Source organism: Syzygium oleosum, unplaced genomic scaffold (genome assembly GCF_021117445.2).
Source record: "Syzygium oleosum isolate NSW1041296 unplaced genomic scaffold, Sole_v2.1 Sole_v2.11, whole genome shotgun sequence".
In the NCBI taxonomy this organism is placed as follows: Eukaryota; Viridiplantae; Streptophyta; class Magnoliopsida; order Myrtales; family Myrtaceae; genus Syzygium; species Syzygium oleosum.
In genome coordinates this window covers 7,413,304-7,434,600 of record NW_026607495.1, presented here as the reverse complement: position 1 = coordinate 7,434,600, position 21,297 = coordinate 7,413,304, and the positions used below count along the sequence as shown (strand labels likewise).

Genomic DNA, 21,297 nt, shown 5'->3' with positions numbered 1-21,297 from the left:
TCATCATTATTTACCAGCGTCATTGCGTGTTTCTTTTGTTTTTTTGGGTCAATTTCCTTTTTTGATGGACTCTCACGTTTTTTCCGATAATAATCTATTTACGGCTAAAATCTGTTTGTTCCTTAAAAACAAATAAATACATTCGACTCCAATATAATAGGGTGAATTTATTTCTTGTCATGCCTAAAACTCGTTGACCTAGATAGAGTAAGCACACCTAGGGTGAATTTGTTTGGTGAGTCTATACGCACGCTTTTTAGGCTGGTTGCTTCCCTTGCACATATATACATTTGTGTTCGTCTATCAATAGATGTCAATAAAATCGATAAAGCCTCGCGACGAAGTGATCGCGTCGCGTGATGAGCCGGACACATGTGACCTTTGGTTTGGATGAATGAGTATAATAGGCGTTAGAAGAGCATCTTCGAACCAACTGCTCATATCAATAAAGCGGTCTCTATTCATATCATAGAACATTATTTAATGAGGACATTAAAGTTAGAATCCCATTGAAAAGCCCGTTTTATCTTCATGACCCGAGCTTCACTAGTTTTTCTAATTTTTACCCGCAATGATATCACAAGTACCAAGCACATAAGGTTTCCATGGAAAATCACCTATCCACTAGAGAGGCCACTAGAGTGGTGAGAGTATTATATGGACTCAATCGAACCAAAAAAAGAAAGAACGCCGGATGTGATCATGGGTCTAGTTAAAGAGCTGCCGGGCCCGATCAGGCCGAAAGGCAAGTTGGGCAGGTCTAGGCAAGCGATTGATCATTCGAAAAGTATACTTGGATTCTGCGCTTACCACGTCCGTCCATCGAGTCGTATGTATTAAATGAAGCTATCCTCAAGCAATAAAGCTATTTTTAGGAACACATACACCGTTAAATTATGATGCTAAGTTCCCACGATATTCTCCATTCATTCAGATCGTTAGTTTAATAATGATGTTGAGTTACAAATGATAATTAGTTCTATTACCACTGAAAAAGTAGCGGAAGTAGATTTTACAAGACTGAACAACGGCTATTAATAGAGGGTTTAGCCAAAGGTGCTTTGTGTGACAGGCACAAATCATCTTCTATCCATTCTTACAAGAAAAAAGGGCAAATACCACAAAAAACCTCAAATTATGCCCACTGTGATACAAGTATCCCAAACTTTTTATGTCACAAAAAATTCTAAAATTGCTTACTGTGACACAAAAACCCCAACTTCACCCTATACTAAAAGTGTAAGATTTGCAACCAACTTTCAATAATTACAAAAACGGACGTTTCCTCTCCAATGAAAGCTCTCTGATTCCGCTCTTTCCAAATCAACCAGAAAACAACAGGACGGATTGAAGAAATCCTACTTTTCTTAGTACGAGGCAAATGAAGTCCTTTCCATGCCCATGATTCTTGTTCAATTGATTCTCCTATAACCCAAGATAGCCCAGTGCACGCATAAGTGGTCACCCATATCATTCTTGTCCACGGACAGTGAAGGAGGAGACTCACCGTATCTGCCTCTCTCTTGCAAACGAAAACTTTTATAGACCAGCACACTCCCTCTATTCTGCAAATTGTCCAACATGAGATTACGTTCCCAAGATGCTTTCTTAACCAAAAATGAAACTCTAGTTGGTACTCTAACTTTCCATGGGACCAAAACCACCATGTGCAACATCAGGAGCGCAGTTAGCAGCTTAGGAGCACTCTATGCTCTGCCAAGTTCTAAAGTTTGATTCATTTGACATGTTATGGTACTTTTAACTGGAGATGCTTTTTGTTACTTTCAGCAAATTCCGTGAACTTGATGTCCTCGATTTTCTTATGGATATTTTGACCACTAACTTTGCATCTTCCTACCTTGTTTGATCTGTCTGAAAAAAAAGAAACATATTAGAGACATCTTCTTTGTGCCTTTGTTATCCATACAAGTCCAGCCTGAATTCTTTGAGAAAAAGTCACAAAAAAACCTCAAATTATGTCCACTGTGGCATTTATCTTGAACATTTTTTTGTAACATCAAAAATCCTAAAATATATCCACTGTGACATATTTACCGTAAACATTTTTTTGTGACATAAAAATTCTAATCTTGTATCTATGTGGCATATTTATCCTTCGTCAAGGTTATATCAAATGATTTTTTGGCCAAAATAACGTCGTTTTTATTTTACTCAAGTCACGTGAGTGCCATGTCAATACCGTTTGCTTTCCGAAGTTTATGTTAGTAGATTTTTAACGGTGCTAATCGATGAAATCTCGACGGAGGTAAACATATCACATAGTACAAATTTGAGATTTTTTGCATAACAGAAAAAAAATTAAGGTAAATATGTCACAATTGATATAATTTGGGGTTTTTAGTGGCTTGGCCCTTTAATTTTTTCTTTACCAGAATCGGTTAGGACCAAAGTCCAACTCGGACTTTTCTTGCTTTCTCATATTTGGTGTTGACTCCAGCATATCGGATCCCGTCATCATTGATACTGTTAGTGCCCGTTTGCTTCTTTGCTTTCGAATTCGAGCATGAGTTTGTGACATAAGATCGGGATCACCACGTTTATTGAAGGAAATTGGAATGTACGATTTTGTGTTCAAATGGGTGATCCTAGGTGATCATCATGATTTACCAGTGTCATTGCGTCTTTCTTTTGTTTTTTGGGTCAATTTCCTTTTTTGATGGACTGTCACGTTTTTTCCGATAATAATCTATTTACGGCTAAAATCTGTTTGTTCCTTAAAAACAAATAAATACATTCGACTCCAATATAATAGGGTGAATTTATTTCTTGTCATGCCTAAAACTCGTTGACCTAGATAGAGTAAGCACACCTAGGGTGAATTTGTTTGGTGAGTCTATATGCACGCTTTTTAGGCTGGTTGCTTCCCTTGCACATATATACATTTGTGTTCGTCTATCAATAGATGTCAATAAAATCGATAAAGCCTCGCGACGAAGTGATTGCTTCGCTTGATGAGCCGGACACATGTGACCTTTGGTTTGGATGAACGAGTATAATAGGCGTTAGAAGAGCATCTTCGAAAATGAAAATGAACATATGGGCGTGGATAATTTCCATAAACCAACTGCTCATATCAATAAAGCGGTCTCTATTCATATCACAGAACATTATTTAACGAGGACATTAAAGTTAGAATCCCATTGAAAAGCCCGTTTTATCTTCATGACTCGAGCTTCACTAGTTTTTCTAATTTTTACCCGCAATGATATCACAAGCACCAAGCACATAAGGTTTCCATGGAAAATCACCTATCCACTAGAGAGGCCACTAGAGTGGTGAGAGTATTATACAGACTCAATCGAACCAAAAAAAGAAAGAACGCCAGATGTGATCATGGGTCAAGTTAAAGAGCTGCCGGGCCCGATCAGGCCGAAAGGCAAATTGGGCAGGTCTAGGCAAGCGATTGAACATTCGAAAAGTATACTTGGATTCTGCGCTTACCACGTCCGTCCATCGAGTCGTATAAATTAAATGAAGCTATCCTCAAGCAATAAAGCTATTTTTAGGAACACCTACACCGTTAAATTATGATGCTAAGTTCCCACGATATTCTCCATTCATTCAGGCTGTTAGTTTAATAATGATGTTGAGTTACATATGATAATTAGTTCTATTACCACTGAAAAAGTAGCGGAAGTAAATTTTACAAGACTGAACAACGGCTATTAATAAAGGGTTTAGCCAAAGGTGCTTTGTGTGACAGGCACAAATCATCTTCTATCCATTCTTACAAGAAAAAAGGGCAAATACCACAAAAAACCTCAAATTATGCCCATTGTGACACAAGTATATCAAACTTTTTTTTATGTCACAAAAAACTCTAAACTTGCCTACCGAGTCACGAATACCCCATCTTCACCCTATACTAAAAGTTTAAGATTTTCAATACTTACAAAAACGGACGTTTCCTCTCCAACGAAAGATCTCTCATTCCGATCTTTCCAAATCAACCATAATACAAGAGGAGGGATTGAAGAAATCTTACTTTTCTTAGTACCGAGGCAAATGAAGTCCTTTCCATGCCCATGATTCTTGTTCAATTGATCCTCTTATAACCCAAGATAGCCCAGCGCACGCATAAGTGGTCACCCATATCATTCTTGTCCACGGAGAGTGAAGGAGGAGACTCACTGTCTCTATCTCTCTCTTAAAAAAGAAACTTCTATGGACCAGCACACTCCCACTTTTCTGTAAACTGTCCAACATGAGATTACGTTCCCAAGATGCTTTCTTAACCAAAAATGAAACTCTAGCTGGTACTCTCACTTTCCATGGGACCAAAACCACCATGTGCAACATCAGGAGCGCAGTTAGCAGCTGAGGACCGAGTTCTAAGTTTTGACTCATTTGCCATGTTATGGTACTTTTAACTGGAGATGCTTTTTGTTGCTTTCAGCAAATTCTGTGAACTTATGTCCTCGATTTTCTTATTGATATTTTGACCACTAACTTTGCATCTTCCTACTTTGTTTGATCTGTTTGGAAAAAAAAGAAACATATTAGACACATCTTCTTTGTGCCTTTGTTATCCATACAAGTCCAGCCTGAATTCTTTTGAGTCACCTTGGGTGTAAGATAAGCCTGATAAGGCGACTGGTTGAGGAAGTAGTAATTTTCAAGTCTTCCAGGACTATGCAGATAGATTGGTGAAAAATGCCTATGAGAATTGGAATGATGTTAGACAGTTCGATGCTGAGGCTTCTTCAAGTTCCATGTCGGAGAAGTTCTCAAGTTCTTTCCTATCTGAAGTTCTAGGAGATCAGCAATGCTGCCATCCAGTTCACGACAATATGCCTCCGCCGAGATTGGCCAGTCAAGTTGGTTTGAAAGTACCTCCAAGAAGTTCAGCATCCACGGTGGAAGGTATGCGCTCTAACTGTCTATGAGGAAAAGAAAAAGTCGCCTATAATAAAACACTAGCTGAGATGTACCCACTTCTTTTGCGGTTTTAGTTATCAAGGTGATGGTGCAACTAAAAGTTTCACAGTACCGTACACCTTCGGGAGAAAAATATGCAGGCTTCCAATGATATGGCTTTGGAGGTGACGAAAACCAACTGTTCCATAAGTAGCATAGTCAGACAAGAAAATGCTGAAATATTATACAGGGTAGGAGCATTGGTGTCTGTTCTCATTTCTCATGAAGCACGTGATTGCAATGTCATAATTATTTGATGGGTTTTGGGACCTAAATTTATTTAGTTGAGCTGTCCATATAACTCACAATGGTAGGAATGTATGGGCTCGATGTTGATCCCACACCTAGGAGACTTGCTTCGGCTTGCCCACATTCATGGTGTGCATCGATGGTCAAATCATATTCCATTGTGCTTAGAGTGCCTAAAGGTTGTCATATCTACACTCCCGTGTATGAGGTATATAATGAAAACGTACTGTGTGCGACATTCCGAAATTTCGCTCATTTGGGATTTATGAAATGAATTATTTTATGAATGTACTCGTAGCTAGTTCTCTCCCGAAACTGATTATTCCTGGGATACTAACCATTAGGGAAAGGCTAATTAGGGATTTAAATTCGTGCGACTAAAGAAAATTCGATCGTGAATTGATTTTCGACCATGAAATCGTCGAGGTGATATTTTGAGCCACTGTTGGCAGATCCAAGGATAGCTAGGGGTCAGTTCGCCACTGTCATAGTAATGGATCGCGGGTGATTCCGCCGGACCATGAAATGACTGGACGAATTATCCTGAACCTATACCGAACGATCGTACCCCTCGGATCTAATAATTGATCCTTGCGATTTTAATGACAATCGAAGTCGTCGCGACCCGAATAAACTTGCACGTGACCTGAATTATTGTCAGTCACGGGTCGAATATGCGAATTTCCCCAACAAGCTGCCCGTTAGTTTGAGAAACGCTCGAGTTGCGTTTAATAAAATTTAATTATTTAATTTAGCCCAAATCGGACATCGGAAAAATTTGGAAGTCACAACGGGACGTTAGGACGACGTTGCGGTTGTAACGTGCAATTTTGGATGTGCTCGAATCCTTCAGAAAAATTCGATTTCAACGAGAAACGGAGAAAGTGACCATTTTACCCTTGGGATTTATTAAAGGGTTAGTTTTAAAGGGCAAGGGCATTTTGGTAATTTTGCCCTAAAATTTGGAAAAGACAATTTTGCCCTTGGACTTTTTGAGAAATTACAAGATTACCCTTGGATATTTTGGGTGAGATTCGATCCGGGCCGTCGGTTTCAAGATAAGATCGAATCTGGACCGTCGGATAAAAAATGTGAGAGAGGGGTATTTTGGTAATTTGCTAAAAAGTGGATTTTTAAAAAGGGATAAGACCCTTTCTCTCTCCTCTCTCTCTCTCTCTCTCTCTCTCTCCCATTCGGCCTCCCCCCCCCTTCCACCGTGAGCCTCCCTCCGATCTCTCTCTCTCGCCGGACCGCCTCACCGCCTGGATCGCCGATCGCCGCCGAGCCATCATCGCCGGTCACCACCGCCGCGCCGCCGCCGATCCGTCGCCCCCACCCTCACGCCACCTCACCGCCGTTTCTCTCTCTCCCCTCTCTCGGCCGTGAGCCAATCGGCCACCGCCCAAGCCGCGCCGTCGCCGCCCAAGCTGATCGCCGCCCGCCGTGAGCCGTACACCATCGCCGCCGTTCCCGATTAAGTGCCGCCGCTTTCCGTTCTAGCCGCGTGAGTCTAGAACTCGGTAAGTCTCGCCTAAACCCGACTTAGGATATTGGGTATCGACGGATGATTTTGGTTGGAAATCGGGTTTAGTTGGGGTGCGGAATTGTATGGATTATGAGTAGAATCAATTGGCGGGCCTAGGATTGAATTCGGAAAATTTTTAATTGAGAAATTGAGAGCAGCAGTGGGCTGTGGATGACTGTTCATTGGGCTGTGATGGGCCGATCGGGACGCAAATTGGATTTTTAGAACCGGCAATTAATGGCGAGAAAGTCTCGTGAAGGATCGGAATCGATTTGATGTCATTTGGTTGGAGAAAAATGACAAATTGTGTGTTTAATGCGTGTTTAAACTATAATTGAGTTGTGGGGGTGTAATTGAGTGTGTGATTGTGCAATTGGCTGATTGAAATATGTCTGATGGGTGCACGCTTGGGCCAGATTGAATCAATTGTTCTATTGGCCATGTCAAATGTTTGATGAGTATGAATTGCGTGTAATTACTGCGTGCACGGGCCACGAGTGATTGGCCAATTAAATGTGGTAAATGCTTGTTGAGCATGTGCATGAGTAAGAAAGAATTGTGGTGCGACATGTGTTCGTGGAAAGTGTGCCGTCCTGAGGCGTGTACGTTTATGCGGGACGATGAACGGTATTACCAGACGACTGCCAGCCTGAGGCGTGTACTTCAACGCGGGTTGCGCAGTAGGTGGTAGGTGTTGAGCCTGAGGCATGTACTTCAACGCGGGCAAGAAACATGGCCTGAGGCGTGTACGTTTACGCGGGCCCGGAAGTGTTGTGAAAAGTTAGTCGCAGTGTGCTTGAGGCGTGTACTTCAACGTGGGTCACTGGCGAGGAATGTGGAAAAAGATATGATGAGAATGAAATGAATGCCTGAAATGAGAATTTGGCCTGCATGTGACTGCGTGTATGTGATTGTGTTTGTGTTGTTTAATTGTCTGGAGGTACGTGGTAGCCTAGGTGGGGTATAGGGGTGTACTTACTGAGATGTAGTCTCATGGTTGTTTCAACCAATATTTTTCAGAACCCTGACCTGAGCCATGAACCCACCGCCACCGCCACCACCACCAGAACGTTTTGGGGTACTAGTGCACACCGAGTTGGATGTTGCAGAATTTCCTATGGGTGATGGAATGATCTGGATTAGGCACACTACGACTGTTTTTGTAGAAGTAGGACTACCTCTTTGGGAACCCCACGTTTATACCGCTTGGTTCTTCCGGGATCAGGCAGGGGATGAGTTCGGGCCTGTTAGGGGTTTTGATGTCCCGTTTGATCTCGTTGGGGATTGGGACCCGGCTGCCATACCCCCGATAGATGGAGAATTGACCAGTACAGAGGTTAGCTTAGCGCAATCTGGGATGCATCCCGCACCCGCCGCGCAAGTATCTTCGGAGGCTGAGCATGAACCCGAGCCCGAAGCATCGCAGGATGAAGCTGAACCAATGGATATAGATTTAGAACCGATCCCCGAGGAAGAACCAGAGGAAGCGGAGCCGGAAGTAGAACCCGAGGTAGAGCCTAATGATGAGTCAGAGGAGTCGGAAGAGCCTGTGGGAGACCCGGAATATATACTCCCTTTTGAGCAATATATGGATCCCAACTTCGTGCCTGCATACAATTTCTTTGATTTTCTAGTTGAGGAGAATCAGAATGAAGTTCCAGCTGAGTCGGGCGACATCAATCACCCGATAGAGATTGAGGCAGAACCAGAGTCCTCAGATGAGCAAACTACTCAAGGGAGTTCGGATTCGGATGGCGAGAAATCGGATTTAGAATGGACACCGAGCAAAGGTCGACGAGGTTAGTATAGGGGTCAAGAGTAGGTTTCTGGAAGAGTACCATTTTTTAGGGTAGAATGCCAGGTCATCGGTCTTTTGATCTTGAGGGTTTTAGTACGGTGTGCACATGTATATTATGGTTTGTAAAAATTGTGAATATTATGGTATAAGTTTGAATGAGAAAAGAATATGTGCATATTCTCCCTGATTGTTTTCCCCAGTTTTAAATTGTCCGGGATTAATTGTGGTATCCGCTGTGGATGTAAATCTCTGATGATTAATTGAGGTCGGAGATATTCCTGGGATGTCGCATAAATCGACCAGTGACGGATGTCGCGAGCTCGATAGGGTTCGGGACGTGACACTGTGTCCTTTGAACCTAATTGATCTGTTGAAAACCATTAAGACTTGTGAAACGACAGGTTTGTTTGGTCACACTCAGAGTAAGGTCAATTGAATATCTGCAAAAAATAGTACTTTATGTACATTTCTCTCTTTATGTAGAGTAAGACGTCAATAACATATTTGTGATTCACAAGATGCTCAATTTAGCTTTACTTTATCTCTTTGCATTTAGCTTATATATTTGTTTGAAAACAGTACGTCATAATGTCGAGGTTGGTTTCAAGTTGCATATACTGGAAAATCGAAGTAACATTTCTAATTAGAGAATACGTGTTAAATGGAAGAATATGAAGATAAACAAGTTATGAAGTGGGGGAAAAACATGATGTCAAAGTGGTGAATACATAAACAAAATTAAAGAACAAAGAAAAGTTGTTGGCTTTGTACCGCATCATAGAAGTACCCATTTTTGTATCCTTTAATAGCCCATAATGTCTATATGCACAAAAATGCTGATTATTTAAATGCTCCCTCTTTCTCTCTTCAGGAAATAGTGGCATTACTGCTGCTCGATTGCCAACACAGTCACAAAGTCTCAATTCCCAAAATGCCTCTTGGAACCAATTTATTGACTGTATGGACCAAATAGAGCCTTCACCAGATAAAAATCTACAGACATTCGGACAAGTGTACGAGTCACCTTCAAGCTCCCCAGCTTTCGGTACGTTGAATTTTCTCCCTGTAATGTCGATTGCTTCGTGGTATGGTATTGTTTCATCCTGTCTTGTGGAAAAATTGAGAAGAAAGTTTGGGACTTCTATACTGAAAATATGCAGAATTGATTCGCCGTGATGATGAATGTGGTGTGGGTATGACTAGCTGGAACGAAGTAAAATGTGATCACCTCTATGGCTTTAATATTTTGGGTCATGATCCATTTTCATGGGACACATTCGTGTTTGTGTATAGAAGAGTAGGAATTGCACCAGCTCATTTCTCCTCATTAAGGAAAGCAGTTTTGTTTTTTTTTTTATATTCCTTCTTTTGCCGAGAAATGGAGAAAGAGCAGCCATAGAGAGAGTGACAATAAGAACCCAACAGTCTACAACTGTGGAATGGTGAAATTAGGGTTATAAACCAATCAAATAAGTTTAAGGAGATGGATTTTGTGATATTTGCTATGATCAGTTCATTTGGGAGCTAAACAAGTAAACGTGAAGCTGGTTCGAAGGAAACACTAAATCATTTGACATCTCAAATATGATATTCAACTCAATTTTGTCGTACTGATAACCTCTTCGTAGGGATTTGATAGGGTCTAGTCAATTTACAACTGTTGTGACTGCATGCAAAGAGAATTATGTAAGTGCTCTATAAGATATCAATTATGATTATCTCTCTGCAAAAGTTACATTATCTTGTTAATACGACTTATCTGATGATAAGGACTGATCGAAGTGTAATTATTGTGGTAAATTATGCATACTAACTTCTAGGGAAACCTGTAGTGGACATAGTGATGGCCTCATTAGTAGCGTGAGACTCAACAATGTTCAGCTATGGTTCCATGGAAATTAGCAAACATAGTGTTTGAAGTGTGGTCCCAATCTGATGTTACTGTGTTCTCTTTCAGACATTGAGGCTGATGGGATTGATTGGCTACTACGAGGTGAATGAGGGCTTGAATCATGTGGCTATTGACCAAGCGTTGCTTGCTCACGACAAACTTTTTGGATTCGACATTTAGGGCATTGACCGCAGAGACTTTTTATTTATCTCAATAATACGAGTTGAGTCATATTTATTTTATCAGAAGCTTGTGGGTTCATGATGAAACGATGGAATTTGCGAGCTTGAATCTTGTGAGTTCTATATTACAGCAAAACTATACAGTAAACATTCTTTCTCTTATCATCACCAAGTAGCAACTTTCAAACTCTTGATAAGGGTTTGGAAAGAGACTCGTAAAGCCAATAGGGTAGAGGATAGTTAGTGAAGGGAGCTGTTAAATTTTGAATAATTTTTGCGAACCACGCAAATTGAATACTATATTTGACAATTCAGAATCAAATAGCTAGTAATGTCCCACTAATATGTCTCTCTCTCTGTGCCATACTTTTAAGAAACACCTATTATATAGTACAACTTTAGGACATGGAATTGTAACTGAGTATAAAAATGCTGTACACATAAATCTATGATGTTACGACGCTTCGCCCGTAATCAAATTTAGATTGTCTAATTGTACGGTGGGTGAAAGAGCCAGAAATCTAGCTTATGGGGAGTGAAATTACCCGCTCGTTTGAGTTTAACCTTTAAAAATGTTGTACGTTGGGTATTTTGTTCTCCAGGAGGCGACATCCCTTGCTTGTTCCTCCTTAACTCAATTTCCGTGACGGTAGAACATCGTACCTCAGATATTTGCTAAGACCAACTATTTTCATGCGTGCATGGTGAGGAAACCCTAATTTTTGAAACCCTAAATTGCAAAAAATAATGAAAGTACTAATTTCCTAATCGACTTTATATAACCCATTGATTTTGAAGTAACTCCCCTCTTGGTTCGATCGAAGTCGATTCTGTTTAAAGTTCTCCAACAATCTTAATCTCATTAAGTGCTCAACTTATAAATTTTTAGTAGCTAACTGGGTTATCAAACCGGTCCCATGTACAACTTTTGCCTTTGAAAAATCCTTCGAGTCTGATCATCCGCCGACACGTAATCGATCCCGTCCGATCCAGAAGGCCTGTAAGACGTTACAATTTCCGGGTTCAACCAAATCATTTTTGTAGTGGTAGGTAGCAGTAGACCCATAGTTACTGAGCAATATAATGTCTGAAAACTACCTAACATGCTGGTTTTTTGGGCTCGCCCCGCGCGGGGCGTGGCCGTGACATCATACGAACCGGAACCATGAAGAATTTTCCAGGAAAATTGACAGGACCTGATTTTCGCGGAAAATTCCCCTTGTCCGTCACGCCGCTGCATGTACGTCGTTCTCTTCCTTTCTCTCTCTCTTTCAACAGCAACAACGACGGCAACAACCACCATCCAAACTGGCGAGGAGACTCGAGTCAGCTAGAGAAGTTCGACGGCCACGACAGAGACAGAAAGAGACCGGCGGATGGAGGAGATGCCGGAAGAAAGGCAACCAGAGACGACATATAATATGTGATAAACTGAATTGCGATCGAAGGTTCCGTCAATATGCCAAGGTCGCCGTGGGTGTTGATTAAAAAAAGGCGAATCGAGTGGACCCCGACTTCGACCGCATGTGCAGACGCATTCGTCATCTTCTTTTTTCTTTGTACAATTTCCATATCCAATTGAAGTTGGTTCTCTCCATGAACTAAGAAGACAACTTTTCCAAGTTACTGTCGATGGACCTTTTCCAGGGCAATTCCATCTGGTCACGATTAATTTCCTAATTCTCAGGAAAGTTTTAGTCAAATGGAAATTTTTTTGTTGATATTCGTTGTCCAGGATGGAGCATGGAGCACCCTCATCCGCGTCCTATCCACGTCTTTTATTACTGGTGACCGATTAAGTAAAATCCTCTTTTAATATTATGTGCATTGAAAGGTGTACGATATATAAACAAATGAATGTATGCTTACAAGCGTGTCGAAAAGTGATGATAACAGAATCGTAAAATAATGTTATCGTGATTTGTCATCAATTATATTATAAACAAAAAAAAATTACGTAACAAATCAAGCAACGATAATCTTTTTATTGTCATCGTCAATTTAATGAAGAGCCAAATTAATTAGCCTACAACATTCCTCGAATGTACATAAATTTTCTCAATAAACAACTATAACGCACATTTATGGTTATTATTTGCAAGCAGCAGTCAAGAAGAGATCAAATCGAAATTTTTGTCAATTTTTAGAATCTGAGAAAAGAAAAAAACCGGATGCAATTCCCGGAAATGGACCTTGCCTACACCAGACCCGACATTATAGAACACCCTCCCATGATTACGTACTCATTGCTTTCGAGTTTGAGCTTGAGCTTGAGCTTCAGTTCGTGCATTAACTGTTCATCGTCTCCTTCATTTTCTCTGCTACATTTGTTCCCGTTTGTTCGGGGACCAAATCCTTCCAACTTCTTGATAAGCTCCACAAATGAAAAGAAAATCATGTCGATGCGAAAGAGAGCTTTGGCTTCCACTTCTTCAGGTCAACCAAGTCAACTCAAGAGGCCGTGCATCGCTCCAAAGAGGTAAGTTCACTCTTCCCTCTCCACGTTTCGATGCTTCATCGATTGTTTGATGGTGGTGTTGGTTTTAGCTTTACTTGAGGGATACTCAATGAAGAATTCTTGAGTTGAAGATTCTTGGAATGAGAAAATTAGGCAAAGCCTGCGTTGAAGTATAAGACTGATTAGCTTTTGCCTGGTGACGGTTCTAAATCGCTTTCGTTCAGTTTTTTGTTCGTGGGTTTGTGCTGTGGCTTAGATACGAAGCATTAAAGACCTCCAATGTTGCCCGTCTCGAATCTGTTATGCGATTTCGGCGCGGGCCAATCGCAGTATTTCCTTTTTATTCGAATTAAATTCTGTTGGAAACTTTTACCTAGCCTGTGAGCTGTTATTGTTACTGGGTTACTTTGCTGTCCTGTTCGCTAAATTGTCCTATCTTGATTGTACTTATGTGGTGATCTTCACACAGTCGAGTATGGCACCAGTCCATGAGGAATCTCAGGTTGATGGAGAAGGTTGTCCGCAGAGTGGTAAGTTGAGTAAAGTAGCCAACTTGGACATACAAAGTACAGTCTTTATCGTACTCCAATTGCTGATCTCTTTGATTAAAAGCGGTTGGATGCATTTCCTGTGAAGCGTTTCCACTAATAACATGATTTAAGCTTTTCATGTTGTTTTTTTTTTGGTAAGGAGCTTTTCATGTTGTTTCGGACTGTATGGATCACAAAAAAGATCCAGATTTTCAATGAAGTGGCTTGGACATAATTTTTTCCCTGAATCTTGGAAAATGTGGTCAACGACAACTTGCATGTCAAAGGAGGACAATGAGAGTAACTGTGACGTGAAACTTGAATGAGATGAATACATGACAGATTGCAATGTAATTCTTCGCTATTGCTCTTTGCTGGACAGGTCAGGGAAGAGTGGGAGCGTGCTAAACCTGATTTGGCCGAATACTTTCAAAGGTGAATATATTTTATTTGGTTTGTTGCTAAATCTTCATCAACTGATTCTTCTAGGAGAATTTCCATGTGTATTGTCTCGCCAACTAGAAATATCATCGAGTATCATAAGTCATCAATCCACGATTCTGTTCAGCAAAGTGTAATACCTGCACATACATTTCTTTGTCAATCACTGAAAAGATGGTGCACTTGGAGATAGCTGCTAATTAACTTTACTTGCTTCTGCTATCAATGTACTGGATAAATATGTATTCCAGCTTTACGTTGACTTTTCTCTGTTTCCGTCGATTAAGGGAATGCATCTGATGAGTCTGGTAATTAGGTCTGACATTCTTATGTACTAGTAACTAAGGTGTTACATATAGATATTTGTCTATTTGTTACGAATAAGTCCACAAGACATCATTTGTTCCCGGTGTCAATTTCCATGGTGTAGTTCCATGGAGAATGCTCTCAAAGAGATGATGCAACGGATAAGCTCAACCAAGAATGCTGTTCCGAAAAAGGTAAGATAAACAGAGTTTATAAAATTTCCAAATTTCGACTGTTTGAACAGCATTCATTGAGCATGAACTTTGCACATCTTTTTTTATAAGTAAATTTTCATTTTATTGGACAACCTGTGGAAGAAAAACAAGGGAGGTCACATCCCATACAAGTCCATTGCACATATACAGCCGAGGCATGGTGCCAAACCTTCCCGTAGATGTGAACTCTGAGGGAAGATTAGTCTGCTATCCCTAAAGTAACATTTATCTGGTCCTTCTAGTCAGCACCGTCGGATCACTAAGGGAAACTTTCATCCCTGCTCGACATAAAGGATGGGAGATCCTTTTGAGCAACCTATTATAATAGGAAAGCCTGATAACTTGAGATCAATTCATGAAGTTGACTTTCAATCTGATGACACCACACACCAAATGACAACATGACATCATAGTCTTCCCCAACTACACTACCAGTAGCAACAGCAAAATACTACCCAGGAAAACAAGATGCAAACTCAAAAACCATGCCACCAGATTGCAGCAAAGTTAGCCAACAAGAACTCGCCAATTTGTCCACAAATACTTAACATCAGCAGTGTCTTATTTCCTTCCTGAATGGTAGCTTCTGAAGAGACTTTTACAGGAAAAAAAAAAAAACTGCATCAAGGTCACGACAAACTTGAGGGGATACATTTTCATGCTTCACTAAGTTCCTCTCTCTCCAGAGATAATAAATGGTTGCATTCCAAGTAAATTCATCCTTCCAATCACTTGCAGGTCTAGGAATTGAGAGTAGCTATAAACTTGTTCCCAAAATCTGCTTTGAGAATACACACTAGAGAGCAAGTGCATTCGAGATTCTTCAAGTTGTCCGCATAGCACACAAGTGCTATCAATGTCAGACCAAGTTTTCACCCTATCCAATGTGTGCAACCTACTGTGAATGACTAGCCAAGTTATAAAGCCAAATTTGGCACATTAAGCTTAAACAATACAAGCTTAAGCCAAGTAACTTTGTTCATACATTTCCTTATGAGCTTCCAAGCCTCCTTTACAGAGAAAGAGCCCCCAGATGATCCAGTAAATACCACTCTGTCTATGGAGCCAGAGTTTGGAGCAATTAACCCACACAAAGCCATCTAATTTTCAAGCAGATCATCAGAACTTGCAGGAGGCCATCTCCAGTCATTTGCCTCATTAACATCCACAACTCTGGCTTTATCACCTAAAGCTGAATCATAACCATTCCAAAACACACGTAACATTTTACATTGACATGGAATGAAAATGAATAATAAAAATGCTTAGAATTGTTCATATAAGCTATATATACAACTGCTGTTTGGTAAACACTGATTTGAAATGTGCCTGAAGAACTTAGTCTCAATAAGGTGTTTGATAAGTTGTTTTTAAGAAGGAAGTTTTCAACTCCTTTTGATGGAATGGATTGGTTTTTTTTCCCTTCTGCTTCATTTTTTTTTATGTTTCCAACTTTGGCAACTCTTCTCTTGGTGGTTTTGAACAGAGGGAAACAGCGGATCTTGCAAATAATCGCTCTCCCCACCTTGGATGGTACAAAAACACTTCCCCTGTGATGCTGGCTTTCTGTGTAGTATTGACCAGTTATGCATTGTTGATTTTTTGGGCAATAATGGTCCGACTTTACCACTAGCACACCAAAGCAGGCAGCCAGAGCTCAGTGAAAGTTACGCCAGAATGACTAGGTCATGCGCCAAATTGTCAATTCCCCAATTTAGAACATAATCATATGTAGCTTGAGAGCAGTGCGGCATTTTATTTTGTTTTGTTTTATTTTTAAAAAAAATTGCATTGTTATACTCTCTGAGACAATGCATCTATTTATCCTTGTAGTTTCCCTGGCAGTAAGACTTGTCCAAGTGAGATGTTTGGTAGTTTGTCTCTCTGTGTCATTACTTTTCCAATTTATCACTTCTATACCTGTTGCTCTTTCTAATGGTTATTTTCCCCGGAGAATGCAGGGCTAATGCTAAATCTATGGGAAAGAATGATGTGGGAAACTTACGGCTTCAAATTCAAACCAAACTGTCAGATCTTATATTTACTGGAAAGAAACTAGAAGGAGAGGGGGGTGCTCACATTTCCTTTGCCTTGATCAATGCAAATACAGGGGATGTTGTTAGATCAGGCCTGGAATCCTCCATTAAGTTGGACATCGTCGTGCTTGAAGGTGACTTCAACAATGATGATGAGGACAACTGGGCTCAAGAAGAGTTTGAGAACTACGTGGTTAAAGAACGTGAACGAAAGGGGCTGCTTTTGACAGGAGATCTCCAATTGACGCTCAAGGGAGGTGTTGGGGAGCTGGGAGAACTGATATTTATGGATAATTCCAGCTGGAATAGGAGTAAAAGGTTCAGGATAGGGCTTAAGGTGGCATCAGGTTATAGTGGGAATACACGAATCCGGGAAGCAAAAACAGATGCCTTTCGGGTCAAGGAACATAGAGGAGAATGTAAGTCTTTCATAGTTCTTTACAGTACATAAACCGTGTCCTTCGTTTATGACTGACAATAAACATTGTTTCGGACATCGTGTCTCCAATATTTTAATTGAGAGCTTCATTTCATATGAACCTTTACATCTCCAACGAAAATTCTGATAAATAAAATATGATCGGCTTCTTTGTTATTAGCAAATGTTGACACTTTGGATCAGTTTCAGGAGAGAGTCTGCACAACTATCAGAAGCCATTCATTAAATTAATAGGGACTAGGACCTTACTGTATATGTCCTCTTCATTTTACAGCAAACAAGAAACATTATCCACCTGCATTTGATGATGAGGTCTGGAGGTTGGAGAAGATTGCCAAAGATGGGAAATCTCACCAAAAATTAATGGAAGCTGGAATACATAAAGTGGAGGACTTTCTACAGAAACTGTTTACAGACTCCAAGAAACTGAGACAGGTAAGCACTTAGTTAATGATTCTCAATTATGGTTTGATTGACTACCAAGAACGTAAGTCTTGTGTGTTCACTCATCATAGGTTCTTGGAAAGAGCATAACACCAAAGAACTGGGAATCCCTCGTCGATCATGCAAAGACTAGCGCAAAATGGAAAACTTATTTGGACGATCCTAATGGCATGAGGAAGCATGATGCTGTATTCAACACTGATCATCAACTGACCGGCCTAATCGAAGACATGGTATATTTTGCTCCTGACCGACTTTCTGCCCAAGAGAAGGTAAGTAACTAAGGAGTTCCTACTGAGTTTTGTCAAGCCAGTCCATGCGCTACACACCGTCATGCTGAGTTCATATAATATGTCACATATTATCTATGTAATCAGTAATTTGATGTTTACTCGTAGCTGTGCGGCTTAATAGGTGTTAGAATTGATCAGAGGTATGGAAACTTGAAAGGGGTGGTTGGTTGGACATCTAGATGCTTTGTTTTTTTACTTGTCAGTAAAAGCAATATGAAGTGCATGTGGAGAGAACAAAAATAAAATCTAGATGCTAGTGATTTTGAGCTTTCGCTCTTTGCAATGCAAAGTTGAGGATGGTGATCTTGTAAATCTAAGTGGCCTTCTGTAGAGAGCACTTTCAGCCGTTTATTTGCTGTCATCCTTGACAATTAGCACATTCACGATGCAACTATGACTTTTCAAGTCTAAAACTATGAAGATCTTAATTACTTGCACAATACAAGTTGATGCATGTTTTATTTCTCAACTGGTCCTTTCTCAATCAACTTTGCATCTTCACCCTGAGGACCCTTGGCTTGATTGTACTCTCCATTACATCTTTCGAGCACCTGACTTTTATGTGGTGGAGAATGGATGGCGATAGGCCTCAAGTGAATTGAGGTTCTTTCAATGTTATTCTTTATTCTTCTTTCTCTGTGCTGCACTTACATGCTTACTCTGAGTACAAGTTCATCCATTGGAATGCAATATTACTTGCTGAAAAAAGAAATTGTTGCTTGAAGTCAGAGTGTGTACCTTCAATATTGGAGATAATTACTTCCATTAGTCCAGCTAGTGTGATATACTGAGTGTTTTTCTTCCAGGAACCTGGAGATACAATTGTAGAAAAGGCGGCCTTTAATAATTGGAATGATGTTAGGGAGTTCAATGGTCAGACCTATTCTGCTTCAGTGCAGAAGAATAGCTATCAAGTTATTGAAGGACAAATTGGAAATCCCGTCCCTGTTCAATGTTATTTGGCTCCACGAACCTGTGCCGCTCCAGTTGGTCCGGAAGCTCCGCCGGCAAATGCGGGCTCCACTGTTGAAGGTACGTGCTCTAAAACACAAAACCATCTCTCCCTTTAAGCAGATACAAAGAGGTGGCCAGTGAAATAACGATGATAATAGGACTTTTCACTTGATTGTTGAGCTTTGATAAATAAAAGCAATGTGTTCCAGATCCTTATGATTTTTGGGTTCCACATAATATGAAGAATTTTTATTTGTTAAGCTACCCTTCAATTGAACTTGCATCCAAGGAGATTTGACCAATTTTTGCCCCCTTTTTGGCACGGACTCGTAAGTTATATCCAGAGGATTCCCATTTGTAATGTGTCTGTAGAAGCAACAAAAAATGCTCAGAAATAGTCTTAACTGATGATGAACAAGCAAGAGGAGTAGGTTGTTGCAGGTCACTACCAAAAGTAGTAATATAATAGATTATCAGTACAAAGGCGAAAAAGCAATAATCTAGTACTTCATTTTATCAGGGTTCAATTTAAGAGATGCAACTTCAACTTGGACATCAAGGATTTAAGAGTAGAAAGATCAAAATAACCTCTAAGGACATGCAATGTGGAGAACAGTCAATCTCCAATGCTAATTATACACAAATAGATATATTCTGTAAGCTGTGATTTGTTGCAAAATGAGCCTCATTCAAATCACTCTATCCATTTGGCCACATATGAATGTACGTATGTATGGCCAAATGGACAGAGTGGCAACTAATTAGTTGTTGACATTTGCCTTTTTGACTGGGGGATTGGGGAAGGGGAGGGCAGATATTCATGAACACCTTGACTTAGGTGATGCAAAGTGGATATTGACAAGATATTGCCATCGCTAGGTAGATATGAACAGATGTAATAAGCACACGGGAACGTGCTTATATGTGCATTTTTATCAAATGGTGACTGAAAATCATATGAGAAAATAAGGTTGGCTGGTTAAAATTATGTGCCAGAAATTGAGATAACGAAATGTTCAATCTGTGAAGGGAAAGGGCCTTGTCAATTGAAGCACTTAAAAGATTACAAAGACCAGCGGCAAGAAAGATTTAAAGAGATGTGCAGCACTTTCCGTGATATCAGAATAGTAGAAGCCCATAACCAGTTCATTCCAAAAAATTTTAGATCGTAGACCTGTACTCACATGGGCATATTTGTATTAATGATATTAATGTTCTAGTTCTTTCTTCAGGACATAATGGTGTAACTGGTGATTTGGCATGGCCAGTACAGTCACAAAACACCAATTGTGGGGATGCTGTGGAGTTTCCAGTTGATGACAGTGTTCCTCTCTTTGCACCATCGCCCGTATCTGCAGACCGCTTGAATGGTGTACTTTCTCCGGGAGATGATGGTATTGCTACTTTCGGATTGCCAATACAGTCCCCTGATATCGTTTCACGGTATGCCATGCGTAGCCAAATGGACTATACAGTAAATGAGGATGTTGTCCCCCCTGAGCCACCCTATGCCCCAACGTCAAGCCACCAATGGAGTGGCACATTCGCTCCTTTTCCTGAAGGCAATCACGTGATGGGAGACTTCCAATTCAACGGTGCAGATGATTGGGTGGACTACTTGTTGGCAAGCCTAGAAGAAGATGACGACACGTCCTTGCAGACCCCGCCATGGGGCGACGGTTATGTTTGGGGCCAGCAAAGGTGTTGAATGGCCGGGCTCAAGATAAAAGGCAGTGGTGCAGTGGGGTTTCTTCGTCAGGAAGAGAGGGGTCGGAATTCCGCAACGAGAAAATATTACGTGAGTTTAATACTCCACGTAAACAATGCAGCAAACCATTCATAGGTCGACACGTGGCGAGCCAGGCCCACCAATCAGATTTCTGAAAAATCTCCGACTCCCCCGTCTCTCTGCTCCGTTAACGCCGTTACTGCCCTCCTTCTTTCACTCTTCGTCACGATGTCTCTCTCTCCCACGAGAAAATATTCAGTGGTTGCTGCTCACCACGTCACCGGCCCACATGGCATATATGAGCTTAGTTGGCTCCACTCGGAGAGTGACACATGTCGTCTGACATGGACATGGAAAGAAAATAAAAAATTAAAATCCAAAGCTTTCTCCTTCTTTTCCCTAGCCGGCTAGTAGACTGCAGAGTGGGTGAAAAAGGACACAACAATAAATGATAACCCGCTTAAAACTCCCTCTCTTCTTTTCAATTTTCAGGAGCTTCTACCTGCTATACCTTCTCTCTCCTTTTACGTTTCTAAAACTCTCTCCCTTTTTTTCTTTTCAAGAGCTTCTTCACCCGCTCTTTCTCCTCTTTTGCGTTTTCGTTTTACCTTTGAAAGATGCAGATGTGCTCTTTCACGCTTCCAATCACTCAGTACTTCGAGTGCTCCAAACAAGCTGGCTTGGTCTGCTCTTACTGCTCTTCTTCTTCTTCTTCTTCTTCCGGGGAGTGTGGTCGTCCGCAGCCACATGTCATTTTCTGGTTTGTCTGAAGAGAGACATCAACGTCGTCGTCGTCATCCTAGTGCTGCTCCTCTTGGTGTTCCTCCTCTACAAAATTTCCCGACCTCTTTCGCACCACCAAGGGGTTC

General features: G+C 40.8%; 2 protein-coding genes across 5 annotated transcripts in view; both read left to right on the top strand.

Moving 5' to 3' along the window:
- Positions 1–4,589: 4,589 nt before the first annotated feature.
- LOC115687892 (uncharacterized) overlaps positions 4,590–21,297 on the top strand; it is a 75,754-nt gene continuing 59,046 nt past the window's right edge. Inside the window, exons 1-3 of one of the 2 annotated variants that reach the window (XM_030613610.2) lie at positions 4,590–4,884; positions 9,382–9,555; positions 10,468–10,503. In XM_030613610.2, coding sequence (XP_030469470.2) covers positions 4,734–4,884; positions 9,382–9,555; positions 10,468–10,503 — 361 coding nt within the window. In that variant the 5' untranslated portion in view covers positions 4,590–4,733. The remainder of the gene's footprint in view (positions 4,885–9,381; positions 9,556–10,467; positions 10,504–21,297) is intronic. The other variant, XM_030613609.2, reaches the window with a different exon arrangement.
- LOC115687884 (calmodulin-binding protein 60 D-like) lies at positions 12,849–20,476 on the top strand. Of its 3 annotated transcripts, XM_056315963.1 has the most exons (10): positions 12,849–13,062; positions 13,511–13,571; positions 13,954–14,006; positions 14,443–14,512; positions 16,020–16,066; positions 16,495–16,988; positions 17,283–17,443; positions 17,524–17,724; positions 18,552–18,777; positions 19,932–20,476. In XM_056315963.1, exons 1-10 carry the CDS (start codon positions 12,980–12,982, stop codon positions 20,405–20,407), a joined length of 1,872 nt encoding a protein of 623 aa, XP_056171938.1. In that variant the 5' UTR covers positions 12,849–12,979; the 3' UTR covers positions 20,408–20,476. The 3 variants fall into 3 exon arrangements, with proteins under 3 accessions (XP_056171938.1, XP_056171939.1, XP_056171940.1); XM_056315964.1 differs by lacking the exon at positions 13,511–13,571 and having other exon boundaries at positions 12,928–13,062; XM_056315965.1 differs by lacking the exon at positions 13,511–13,571 and having other exon boundaries at positions 12,928–13,062; positions 13,954–14,512.